The sequence below is a fragment of the Nannobrachium achirus genome (genome assembly GCF_963921795.1).
Source record: "Nannobrachium achirus genome assembly, chromosome: 22".
Lineage (NCBI taxonomy): Eukaryota > Metazoa > Chordata > Actinopteri > Myctophiformes > Myctophidae > Nannobrachium > Nannobrachium achirus.
In genome coordinates, this window is record NC_137829.1 from 13818304 (window position 1) to 13831659 (window position 13356).

Below are 13356 nucleotides of genomic sequence, written 5' to 3' on the forward strand. Positions count from 1 at the left end.
TCATCAGTGTATGGTGGTGACTGTCAATGCCTGAGCAAAAACACATCCTCTGAACCTATCCTCCTATCCTATGGGCTGTTTTCATCTGGATTCTGCAGATGCCTGGCGAACGACCCACTCTGCTGCCTTCACCATGCCTTCAGAACAGATGGTATCACCAGACCTCCGTTGCTTTTCAGGGTCAGCAGGTGGTAGCTCTTGTCCTTACAGGCAGATTCAGCATCGGTCACAAGGCTGGCCCGGCAGACATCACAGTACAGCTTCTTCAAAGAGCGTCGCACAACAAATCCTGAAATTAGCAGTAGACAGATTATTATAATATTATTAATATTATTATTACCCCAATAAATGTACCCCCATTGATTCCGGAAGGGGACCCAAATGCATTCGTCCCCATCCGGAATCAATGGAGGTAAATTTACTATAATAATTTTTTTGTGAAGAATGTGACAAACACAAAAAGAAATTATTGAACTCAAGTCTCCATGGTGTGAATAATCTATATAAAAAAAGTCGTTTTGGGGGTGAACTACTCCTTTAAGGATTTATGTAGGATGTATGTAGGCCTATGTACACTATGTATGTATGCATGTATGCATTAGCCTATGCAAACTTTGAGAATAAGACAACCACAATAAAAGAGTTAAAAAGTGTGTAAACAGGTGGTAGAAATATTTCTAAAAGCCAGGATCAACAACACTCTTGCAATGTTATTATCTCACAGCCCTGTTGTTCCTGTGAAGCAGAACATGTATTGTACATAATGATTATCCTAATTATAATATAATATTGTCATATTTGTGGCAGGTGATCCCACAGGTTCCATTTGGATAGGCCTACTCCTTTCATTGGAGCAGCCATATAGGCATTAGGCAGCAAAACAATCAGGCATCTTCACAACAGACTTAAGTTCACATACAGTAGCCTAGGCCTATTTCTGTAAACAAAAAGCCAGCAATTCCCTGTATCAATGTATCTAAATGTAAGATATTTTTAACAAACCAAACCGCTTGGAAATCATGTAATTCTGCCTCTCCCACCATTGTAACTTTGCTGTCAACTTTGTAATAAGATATAGGTCTAGCTCACACTCACAGCCTCTTTCTTGTCTCTTAGCCTGCAGCTAAAAAATACAACAATATCCACACAAAGAAATGTAATTTAGACAAAAGATTAGTTGTCATGAAATCGTTATTGGTCTCAGGAAAACCTGATATTTGAAAATCTCGATTGTTGTTGTCTTGATGAACTTGTGCAAGCAGCCATGTCACTTAACTATGCTGCATGCTCTTTTTTCGAAATGAAAAGCTTCAATTTCAACATGTCAACCAGCCTGAGCTCATAGCCACGCTAATAATGTTTGTAATAATCCAAACCGTTAGTAAATCGGTCAAGATTTCAGAGAGTAAAGAGTATTTAAGTGTGCAGATCACTCACCTTACAGGCACAATACAACGGCAGGACGCGGGGGATGGTCCTGTCCTAAGATGGCCGCCAGTGAACGACGCCGCCGACTCCGCCTTGCGCCATCTAGCCTTCTTATATATATCTATGCTGGCTATGCCCCTAGACTCTGGTGCATATAGCCCAACTTTGAAACCATTTGAGAAAAGGTATCAAAGTTCAATGATGTTTCACAGTATTTACAATAATAAATATTAATGACATCCGGCGCCATAGGAAGGACCGAGAAAGCCTGCCCTGGTGACGCGAGGTTAGGAAGGAACGCTTCACTGTTGACAGTGGTCTTTGTTTCTACACGGACTTTTCTTCCTACCGTACCGTACGCACGTCGATGGAGGAGGAGGAGGAAGGGAGGGAACCGAGGGAATAGTAAACACAGAAGTGTTGTTAGTTAAATGCTCTTCATATTTGTTATGAGATGTTGCTTCGTTAAATGTTGTTTATATTCGGTTTAACATGTCGGGACTGACAGAAACAGAGCGTTGCGGGTGTGAGAAACTCCTGAAAGGATTGTCAACATGTGACTTAATGTCCCTGAGCGACACAGTCACCAATAAAATGATCACAGTGGAGAATACCAAAGGTGGTTTCTATCTATCTATCTATCTATCTATCTGTCTGTCTGTCTGTCTGCCTGCCTGCCTGCCTGTCTGTCTGTCTGTCTGTCTGTCTGTCTGTCTGTCTGTCTGTCTGTCTGTCTGTCTCTGTCTGTCTGTCTGTCTGTCTGTCTGTCTGTCTGTCTCTGTCTGTCTGTCTGTCTGTCTGTCTGTCTGTCTGTATGTCTGTCTGGTAAGTAGCCGCGAATTGCAACACTAGATTCTGTTGGTGAATGAAATTAAAAGTCCTTAACAGTCATTATTTAACTGAGATATGCTTGTGGTCCAGAGCTCAAAAACGATTTAGAACCACTGATCTATGGTTGCCCTTATTCTGTTCTTTTAACCGTCCATATTAAAGTCATGTGTTAACTGATTAATTGCAACTTACTGTATGTGAGTGAGCAGACACATGCCATTGATAATATGGGCACCTTTCACTAATAATGTGAGTGGTGACTCAGCCAGGCAATCCGTTTCACTTTCCTTTCCTCACTCCCATTTGGGTTTCGACTTCTGGGTTTCAACTTCTCAGTAACTGACAACATTGAGTCATCATACGTCAACAGGTGATTATTATATATATATATATATATATATATATATATATATATATATATATATATATATATATATATATAGGGACTGGTCTGATGTGGCAGATTTAATACAGTTCTGCAGATTTAAACAGCAGAAAAACAGTGGTCCTGTTCTGATGATACTCTCATAGAAACAAAAAAAAAGGAAGGGGTCAGGCAGGATTTCACAAGTCATAACCTATTCATTATTTAAAACATTTTTACAAAAATATGGTCATAGTAATTCGAATACTACAAGTCACGCTCCTCAGGTGTATTCCAACTGCCTGTTGTGTCACTGGATATCTTCTGTATGCGTAATGTTTCCCCTGCAGAGGCCATGACAGCCATCCTGTCGTACACCAACACTGCTGAGGAGCTGCTGAAGCGTAAGAAGGTTCATCGTGACGCCATCTTCAGGTTCCTGGCCAGCGAGGGCGTTGTGATGTCACCACACAGCGAGAAATACCAGCTGGTCCGCAGGACACTGGAGTTCTGGTCAGCAGGACAGGTGAGACCAATTGAATACAAATTTTATAAGAGGACAAGTAGGATTAACTTATACAAATATTGTAAGAGGAAAGGGAGGACTTCTGAGCTGGGTGGAATGTGTCATTCTGTCTACTTGTTCTCTGCCCTTAACCTGTGGGGTTAAGGGTAGATGCTCACCTCTGTAGACCAACGGTTAACAATATTTTACACTGATATTTTTTCCAAAAGCTCTAAATTGTATACTTCAGAACAACGTAAATTAGATTAAAGTTTTATTTGAGATTATTTAACTCTTTTACCGCTTTGGACGTTCCCGTTCGCCCCATTTTTCACGGCGGCGCAACCTTATACCTTGTACCTTGTTTTGATGTCTGTAAACTGATGAGGGGTCGTGCGGGTGTGTACAGTTAAAACATCTCCCGTAATAGTGCTCTCAAATATCCACTGGACGTTAGCATCAATGGAGTAACAAAACACTTCCTTGTTATTTTCTCTGGGTCTATTGCTCTGTAGCGATTCAGTGGTCTGGATGGATGGCAGCCGACTGCGGCCATTTCACATTAATTCTTGCATGAGGCTGCCCTCTACTGCCAGTATAGCCAAAGTACATCTATGTTATGAGAAAAAAAAAGAAAAATGAATAGATCTTTGTCTATAACGTCGCAAAGGTAAGCTGCTTTTGCTGGCACCAGACCCAATAAATAATAATAACATCTGGCAGTAAAACTGTTAAGTTAACATATGCAAGAAACAAATTCAAACTACTTTACTTTATTTAACCTTAAACCTAAAGTTAACCCTTATTTAACCTTACTTAACCTTCAATCTATAATAGAAATAATTAGGGCTGTAACGATACACTTTAATAGCGATACGATACGCATCACGATACATGGTTGATGATACGATACATGGGATATTGGTTCATTCATGACGATACGATTCGATTCAATGATTTAAAATCTATATAGTAACTATTTAGCAAAGAAATTTAATCTGTGTGAAACGTGTCAATAATCTATTATTATGGATATAAATAAGTAAACACTATGGGCCGATTGCACCAAGAGGGATTAAATAAATCTTAGTTTAGGGTTAATCAAGGTTTTGTTGATCTAGGATTTATTTTAAATCGAGTTGTGTTGCACCACTTAAATTTAAGCATTGCTTAACAAATCTATGATTAAACCCTTAACCTGTGATTAAAACTATAACCTGCGATTAATACATGGATTAAATGTCCTCCATCTTGGATTTGCGATGTAAACTGAGTCACCACTCACCATTGGCATTATTAGTGAAAGGCGCCCATATAATCAATGGCATGTGTCTGCTCTGCTCACTCACATACAGTAAGTTGCAATGAATCAGTTAACATGACTTTAATATGGACGGCTATATCATTAACATTACTTTTTTATTTAGGCCTACTTCTGGGAGAATGTGGGCAGGCCTATGTTAAGAAGAGCGCCTGCAGCCATAAAATATATAATTTTTTAACCCTCCGTCATACGACGGTGACACTCGCTAAAACAACAGATATACAAGCTCACAACGCATCACTCCGTGGTGCGTAGTGAGCAGAGTGGTGGGTTTACAAAGGAGCGGAGAGGCGGGGGAAAGGGTCGATCTACTAGAAGCGACGTGTGAACTGTGGAAGATTGTAGGCAAACGCGACACTCTGTGGTGCGTAGTGGGGCAGTGTGGTGGGTTTATAGATATGCCCCCTCGCAGCTGGCACTACGGCGCTCTTTCCTGGTTTCCCAAACAAACAGAGAACATGTCGCGGCGGCAACGTGCGGTGCACACCACGGGTTCAAAGTTCTTCAAACAGACTTTTCAAGCCACGAAAAACAGAGCTTTAGCTGGACGAGTTCTGTGGTAATCAATGATAAACGAAATGTCCGCAGTGTGCAGTTGCACACAGCCTGCTGGGTGCCGCGCTGCCAGCTGGGGATAAGAGGGAGACTTCTCACAGGAGGCAGGACCCCCATTCATGTCAATGGCATGTTTACATTTAAACCACTCCTGCAGGTTTAAAATTAATCCCTTACTGATGTTTAAATCGAAGTTTAAAGTAGTGGTGCAACAGGATTAAGATTAATCCAGGTTTACAGTAAAATTTCAATCCAAGATTAAAAGGATGGTTTAAAACTAACACTGATTAATTAAAACTAGGTTTAAAGTTTGGTGCAACTGGATTAAAAAATAAACCTTGATTTAAACCAGGTTAGCGCTTAATCTATGCAAGCCGCCCTAAAACACATACAAATTATGGACAAACCCGCACATGAACACAGAGATTACACACATTTATCGATAGACCAAGAGTAGCTTTATGGAATGGAAAGGTAATTAGACCCCTCTTTTTCATTTTCCCTCTTAAAATTGCTAAATACAAGGCACAAATACTTAGTTTTCATACAATCTATTATTTGCAATGCAAAACGATACGATACCGATTATCTGCATTTTAAAACGATACGATACGATACAAAGCCAAAACGGTACGATATTTAGCTTTTGCAAACGATATAGTAGCAAATCGATTTTTCGATTCAGTTTGTTAGACCCCTAGAAATAATCTGTTTTGATAGGGCCAAAAGAGAGACGATAGTTTGAAACGGGTAAACAAATCGGGACACATTGTCGGTTGCAAAATTGCTGATACCGATGTCGTCAAATATGGTTTTAATCTTAGTTTCATCCTTACTGCAGTGCTGTATCTATGGGTCCGTGGGCTAATATGCGTCATATTGACATGAAAACATATGAGAACCACTGGGCTATTTAAATCAAGACCAATCTTTTTTCCTCACATTACGTTTGCATAGTTACATGGTAGAGTGATTAATTATACAAAGCGTTATGCTCAGACTGTCACAAAAAAAAAAACGATTTAGAAACAGTGATGATGATACTAGTTTATGAAACAGTTCACTCTATTGTGCTATATTCATTGCATCAAACTGAAACATGTCTATGGTTTAGCATAAATAAAAAGAACATTTGCGTATTAAGTATGATTTTTTAAGTATGATTTTGTTCCACCTCCTCAATACACTACACTCACACGTAGTTATTCAATTGTCACATTGGTGATTTATATATGTGTTTCAACAATACTCAACTTCTTACCGGGTGCACAGTTGGGAAACGTAACTATTATTCTCAAAGAGAACACTAGCACTCATGGAACTACTGGGCTATATAATGTCCAGAAAGAGAATGTACCCCCACCTGAAGAATGCTTTTTATCAATGTTGAGAGTGAATGACAGGCAGCTGTTTAACAGCGTTTCTCTCCATATAAATATACCTGTAGGCCTATTTAAGAAGAGACTTTGAGCTCTTGTTCCAATGAAATAACTTGTTTATCTCTGGTGATTATGACTGTCTGTCTCCAGATAAAATGTTCTTTCAAAAAAGGGTTTAATGAACTAAAGTGCAACATTCAAGGATGTAGCCTGCCCAAAATGATTACTCAAGCATTTCTACCTACACCTGTGACATTTGATTACACACACTCAGTTCTATCAGTGTGCAGTTACCACAATTGATATAATTATAATTATGTAGATACCGGTATAAGACCTGGTCTGTTGCAAGTTCCAGTTCTTAAAAGAGTAGTTCACCCCCCAAAATAGTTTTGTTTGTTTTTGTCGTATTCCTAAGACAATAATTTGATTACAATACATGTACCTCTGTTGATTCCGGATGGGACCCGAAGGCATTAGGGTCCCCATCAGGAATCAATGGGGGTAAATATACTATAATCACATTTTTGTCTTAAGAATGCGACAAATACAAAATGCAACTTTAAGAAGTGCTCTTCCGAGCACAGGTCTCCACCAGCCACACGTCCTGGTGGAGCTATAATAGGCCAATGTAAAAAGGGTGGCATGTGTTCTTCACCAATCTTAGACCTTTCATGGCGCCACCATGAGGCTGATTTGAACATTTTGTAGTGTAATTTCTTCCTTGGCCTTTTGCGATTGTGCGTGCACAATTTCATTACAATTGCACGCTGTGTTTGATTTGAGGCATTTTATTCGAAACGGATCAATCCTGCAAAGTTTGTAGGCCAATCTTAGCCAATCAGGATTGAATATTTAATACGGGACAGATCCGTCTTGATCATATGACTGTAGAGATACTGTGTACTGATTTGTGTTACTTTTGGGTAAAATCTGAAGGAGTAATATCCAAAAATGTGTCTTACATAAGTCGGCCTCCTGGTGGCGCTATAAAAGGCTGATGTGAAAAATACAAGGAAAGGGTTTTTCCTTGGCCTATAGGGAGTGCGCTTACAAAGTTTGAAACTGATCAGTGGAGTTATAGGTAAAACCACAAATAGTTATAGTGCCACCATGAGGCTGATTTCAAAAATTTGAAGTGGCATTTCTTCCTCGGCCTAGTTGGAACGTGTGTGCGCGATTTCATGTTAATTGCACTCTACGTTTGTGATTTGAGGCATTTCGTCCAAAACGGACCAATCTTACAAACTTTGAAAGCCAATCTCAGCCAATCAGGATGGAATATGGACAATCAGACAGATCTGTGTCGATCACATGACTGTAGAGACACTGTCTACCGATTTGCAGGATTTTTGGACCAAATCTGTAGGAGTAGTGTACAGAAATGTGTTTTGCAAACATCGGCCTCATGGTGGCGCTAGAACAGGGCCATTTGAAAAATGTGGGGCAGAGGTTCTGAATTGGCATCCAGGGAGTGCGCTTACAAAGTTTGAAACTGATCGGTGTAGTTATAGGTAAAACCACGAATCGGCCTGTTATAGTGCCACCATGAGGCTGATTTAAAAAAAATTGAAGTGGCATTTCTTCCTCTGCCTAGTGGGAACGTGTGTGCACGATTTCATGTTAATTGCACTCTGCATTTGTGATTTGAGACATTTTGTCCAAAATGGACCAATCTTACAAACTTTGAAAGCCAATATCAGCCAATCAGGATGGAATATGGACAATCAGATCCGTGTCGATCACATGACTGTAGAGACATTGTCTACCGCATTGCGTGATTTTTGGTCAAAATCTGTAGGAGTAGTGTACAGAAATGTGTTTTGCAAACATCGGCCTCAAGGTGGCGCTAGAACAGGGTCATTTGAAAAATGTGGGGCAGAGGTTCTGAATTGGCATCCAGGGAGTGTGTGTGCTCATCTTGGCAGCGACCGGGCCAATGGCGCCGGAGATTAGCTGTACACAAACTCGGAGGACGGACGGACGGACGGACGCACGGACGGACAAGGGCGAAAACATACTCTCCCCCTGCCTTCGGCTGGTGGGAAGACAACAAATACAAAAAATTGAACTCAAGTCTCCATGGCGTGAGTAATCAATAGGAAAAAAAAGTAATTTTGGGGGTGAACTACTCCTTTAAATTAGCAGTTGAATATTTTCTGGACCACTTTCTAATGACACAGCAGAGTAGCAGCAAAACAGAAATGTCGACTATGCCTTTGGAATGTTTTGTACACACCCATTTAGTGCAAAAACACTGTGAAGCATGAGTTTGGTGGTTCCAACTGTCAAAGGTATTGTGATCATGTGGAGGGGAAGGTTTAGTGCACCATCTAGTGGCTGACATTTGGCCACTGCAGCTTTAAATAAATATGAATTTTGGAGGTCAAAACCTTTATTGTTTCAAGGAAAGTACATTTCCCCACACAAGATAATGTCTGCTTTGGTTTGTGTAGGTTGACAAGGATGTGATAAACTACCTTGTATTCCTTATTGCTCTCTTACCCTTAACTCTGTGTTATCAGCCTTGAATACCCTGCTGAGGTTAAAACACCTGTCCTCTATTCTATTGGATAAGCCTATGTGAATCTATCTCTATTAAACAACTTAACTAACACTAAACTGAATACAAACCAAATCAAATCTTAATGTATATATGTATAATATTATATCTAAGAATCGATTAACCACTTCAGTGTTATTTTATTCTTAGTGTCATGCAAATAGTCTTGCGATGTGACGCATTGTGAGCTTGTACGTAGATCGGCTTACACTATTTATGCATTTTCGGAATTTAAGAAATACACTTTTAACCTATAGCAATAGGCATCACAAAACAGGGATCGTTATTAAACAACATTTCGTTATGTTGTTTTTTAAAATGATTGAATTAAATGATTAGTTTCCCCTATTCTCTTGTCTTCCAGGTAGCAGTGGACCAAACCACGGTGGAGCCGTGCAGCAGCAACACCTGCAGGGAGGTGCAGGTGCAGCCCACTGAACGCAGCCTGTGTCCTGCCTCGCAGCCGGCTGGCTTCGACCCGCTGGCCCTGGGCCAGCAGTTCTGCCAGTGGTTCTTCCAGCTGCTGAACAGCCACAACCCATCGCTGGGACAGCAGCCTCAGGACTGGGGACCACAGCACTTCTGGCCAGATGTGAAAATGTGCCTCCTTTCTAGGTAATGCTGCCTGTCTTGATACAGTGTGAGAGGTGCAGTACACTGCACAAGTACTTCAACCACTTGGCAGCAGTACGTTAAAATAGCACTATTTTATGATATGAATCTTTTCTATTTTGTGTTTGTTCAGTAGATATTTAGTAAACAGAAAATGCATTTTCAGGTCAGGAATCACTTATTTTCCCTATCAGGAGAGCACGTACAGTATAATGTATAAACAATTGAAATTGGAATTGACGACACAAAGGAAATATTGCGTAGACCGAATTGAACTGGAAGACCATTAATGGGTATTCTCTCCTGTTTGGTGAATTTTGCAACCCATCTGAAAAACTGTTACTTTTCAGCATTCAAATTCAAAAGTAGCAGATCCACAAGTTCAAAATGTGTCGCTTTATGCCACGATTCGGCCTTGTGGTTCTGCTACTTTTGATGCTTTTGTGTGACACTGTAGTTAGTGTAGTATGATCAAGTAGGGCATTAATTTACAAGAACTTAAAATAGGTTTCTGTCCGATGGCAATGTTATATAGCAACATGGATTTTTCTGAAAACATCTAAATCTGAACTGATTTTAGAAGACATTTGTAGAATAAGCCTCAGTACAGGTCTTAATATGTTAACTATATATTTGGAATTTGTACATTTATAGTGAAGTATGAGCATTATGTCCGGGTAGCTCAGTCGGTAGAGCTCTTGCCTTTTGGACCACAAGGTCTTTGTTGCGGCAAGTCGTGCGGTAAGTACTGGGAGCTGATGGTACAGTAGGTGTGGCGCTCCACCTCAGCACTCCATCTGCCAGGGGTCTAGTGCATTGTGAAACAGCGACAGACACCCATTCTTCGCTGATACCTCCTCAGACTGACATAATTACTTACTGGCATTAAACACAAAATTCCAGTGGCTGTCTTGGGAAGTGTCCAAGACTGTCAGAGATACAGTACACTAATGTCAGAATGGATAAAAATTGTCCACGGCTATATGATCATAGTTATGAGCCAATTGTGAACATGGGTGTTCCTCCTTGTGTTTGTAATTATTTTACTGTGAGAAAAACGCCAATGCAGGTTTGGAATGATTCACACTGTGAGTGTATTGCCAATTCAAACTGGGCTTGAAATTACTTAATCAGCACTGGGCACACACACCAATGTAAACAGATCTCACAATGAACCCAGCACAGACTTTCTCCTGTGGTGGATTGATTTCACATCTCTGAATTTGACAAGATCACATTGTTGCTACTGAAAATATCAGATATAACTGGTGAGAAATGAAAAAGAGATGATGAAGGAGTGGAAAAGCCAAGACCTTCAACTGAATGTCCTAATTTTCAGTGTTCATTTCATTAATACAGGCAGTTGACAAGCTCAGGACTAATAAGTGATAGCTATGCAAATAAATTGAGGTTTGGTCCGTATTCACATATTCAGAACTTTTCAGACAGATGTAGAAATGTGTTGGCCGGGTTGTCTAGTGGTTATAATGCCTTCCCGATAAACTGGGAGGCCCTACAGTACATTCCATCCCAGCGACAGACAACAGGGGAACAGCAACAGGTGATTTGTTTGAACATTGCAGGTGTCAATAAACTTTCTGTGTGTTTAGTAAAAAGCATAATAGCCATAATGAAGATCATATGCAGTAGATAAAACTTACAAAAAGTTCATCAAAGGTTAGATACCAATGTGTGAATTTTTAACCACTTTCATCCTGGTTTCCTTATTTTGGGCATGTCATTGGAGGCAAGAATGTTAAGCTCACAGCATGTTGGATTGTGACGTGTTTTGAGCTTGTAGATCAGCTATTTTTGAGAAGTTTTTCTAATTGATTGAAATGGATGATTAGTATTTCTTGACAAAATAATGGGTCCAAATATGGGTGGGTCCTTTAGTATGGCAAACTGCAAACAGGTGCTCTTTGGAGACGCTATAGTTACTTAGAAGACAAAAAGTTCCAAGTTCACTTCCGTTAAGGTATCAAGAAAAGTGCACAGATGATATGGAGAACTTAGAAAGGATCCAAGGCAGCTCTGTTCAGTTCAAAGTACAAAATAGTTTAGCAAGGGAAATATTAAAAAACACATATGACCGACACGTTTCGGCCTAAGGCCTTCATCAGGGTCCACCGCGCTAGTTCTAGTTGAAAGTGGTGATGACATAAACAGAGAGACCTTGCCTTTACGTTTTCCCTCTTGATGTTTTCCTTAACGGAGAGACGTTGCCTTTACGTTTTCCCTCGTGGTGGTGTTTTCCTTTTCCAGCACCGGCGGCCAGCAGACAGAGGAGTTCCACGGAGCGGAGATGGTCAGCCTGCGTCTCTTGGCCCTGACCAAGGAGGAGCAGCTCCTCCTCAGCCCCAACATGGAGCCCCACGGCCTGCGCGCCATGGCCTCCGCCCACGGCCCCGTGCTGGTGGCCGTGGCCGGGACCATCCACCGGGGGCCATCCTGCCTGGGGGTCTACGAGCAGGTGTTCGGCCTCATCCGCTCACCGCTGGACGACACCTGGAAGATCAAGTTCGTCAACATGAAGATCAGAGGCCAGAGCGTTCTCGGGGGAGCGGACGACGTGACGTCGCCGGCCCTCACCTGTGACTCCAGTGAACTACAGCTCCTCTGTAGATGAGGACCATGTACATTTTAGCTACTTAACCACTTGAACCCTAGCATCCAAATCCTGGAGGGGACATTTATAGAATAGGTATAGAAAGGGGGAAAGGCGTCAGGGGTATTTCACGTTAACACACTTAATCGCGGATCATTTTAACGTCTCGCACCCCAGTTTTAAAATGGCTTCATTCAATATTTAGATATTTTATATACATTTTTATCAGACATCCTATATCCTATATATAGTATATAACATCCTATATTATCCCATTGCACCTTCAAACTCATTGCAAACACATCTAAATCTGTTGACTAATTCTGGTGACTGATATTGTCAGTCACCAGTAACTTAGAAACTGTCTGGAGGTGCACAAAAAAGCCTGAATAGACGTTACAATGACTCCTGAAGTGTTTTACAGTGAAATACCCTTTTACGTGGTTCTTAAAGGGTCGCTCTTATCCACAGCAACTTACATAATAATCACCTACATGCATACTGAATGAGGATTGTGACACTGCCTGGTTCTCAATATCAGGTCGTGGGACCACCAAGGAGTCCCAAGTGGACCCAATACTCCACAAGGAGAACCGAAACATTTTCGCTTTGGCTCGTTCCAGACCACAATATGACGTCATTCGGAGGTTCGGGTGGGCAGGACCCAAACAAAATGTGTCTGTTCGGTGCCTCCATAACATTGTTTATGCTCAGTGTTCACTGCAGTGTAGATTAGTTTGTTTATCCCAGAGATTAAAACAAAGCAATAGGATCAAACGGGTGGTCTGTGACCTAATGCATATAAAACTGGGGGTCCTTATTAAAACGGTTGAGAACTACTGAGCGAAACCATACTGGAACCCCAATCTACTCTGTAAAATCACCACATTAGTTGAGACCCAGTGGATTGATGGAAGATCTACACATGGACAGAGACTTTGGGGTCAAAATGCATCTAACTGCATTGTGGATGCAACGTAGGAGGATTGTTTACACGAGAGACAGAATATCTACTATATCAATCCCTATGTTTGCCTGTCTGTGTCTGGTGGGTGGATTGATTATGCCCACAAAGGGACATGGTTGATGTCAGTGCAAATACGCTGATTGATGCTTTGCAACATCACAATTACCCCATTGACGGGCAAACTGCTAATGCAACATAAAGCGCCATGTTTTCTGCTTAT

General features: G+C 41.0%; 1 protein-coding gene across 1 annotated transcript; it reads left to right on the forward strand.

The window, feature by feature from the left end:
• The first annotated feature begins 1813 nt into the window (after positions 1–1813).
• LOC308307999 (uncharacterized protein C3orf38 homolog) lies at positions 1814–12968 on the forward strand. The gene is made up of 4 exons (XM_080753352.1): positions 1814–2047; positions 2974–3149; positions 9314–9564; positions 11827–12968. Exons 1-4 carry the CDS (start codon positions 1921–1923, stop codon positions 12188–12190), a joined length of 918 nt encoding a protein of 305 aa, XP_080609478.1. The 5' UTR covers positions 1814–1920; the 3' UTR covers positions 12191–12968.
• Positions 12969–13356: the final 388 nt, after the last annotated feature.

Coding starts and splice junctions, on each gene's coding strand:
- LOC308307999 (XM_080753352.1), top strand. CDS start 1,921: ATGTCGGGACTGACAGAAACAGAGCGTTGCGGGTGTGAGAAACTCCTG. Junction 2,048..2,973: donor CACAGTGGAGAATACCAAAG/GTGGTTTCTATC, acceptor TTTCCCCTGCAG/AGGCCATGACAGCCATCCTG. Junction 9,565..11,826: donor AAAATGTGCCTCCTTTCTAG/GTAATGCTGCCT, acceptor TTCCTTTTCCAG/CACCGGCGGCCAGCAGACAG.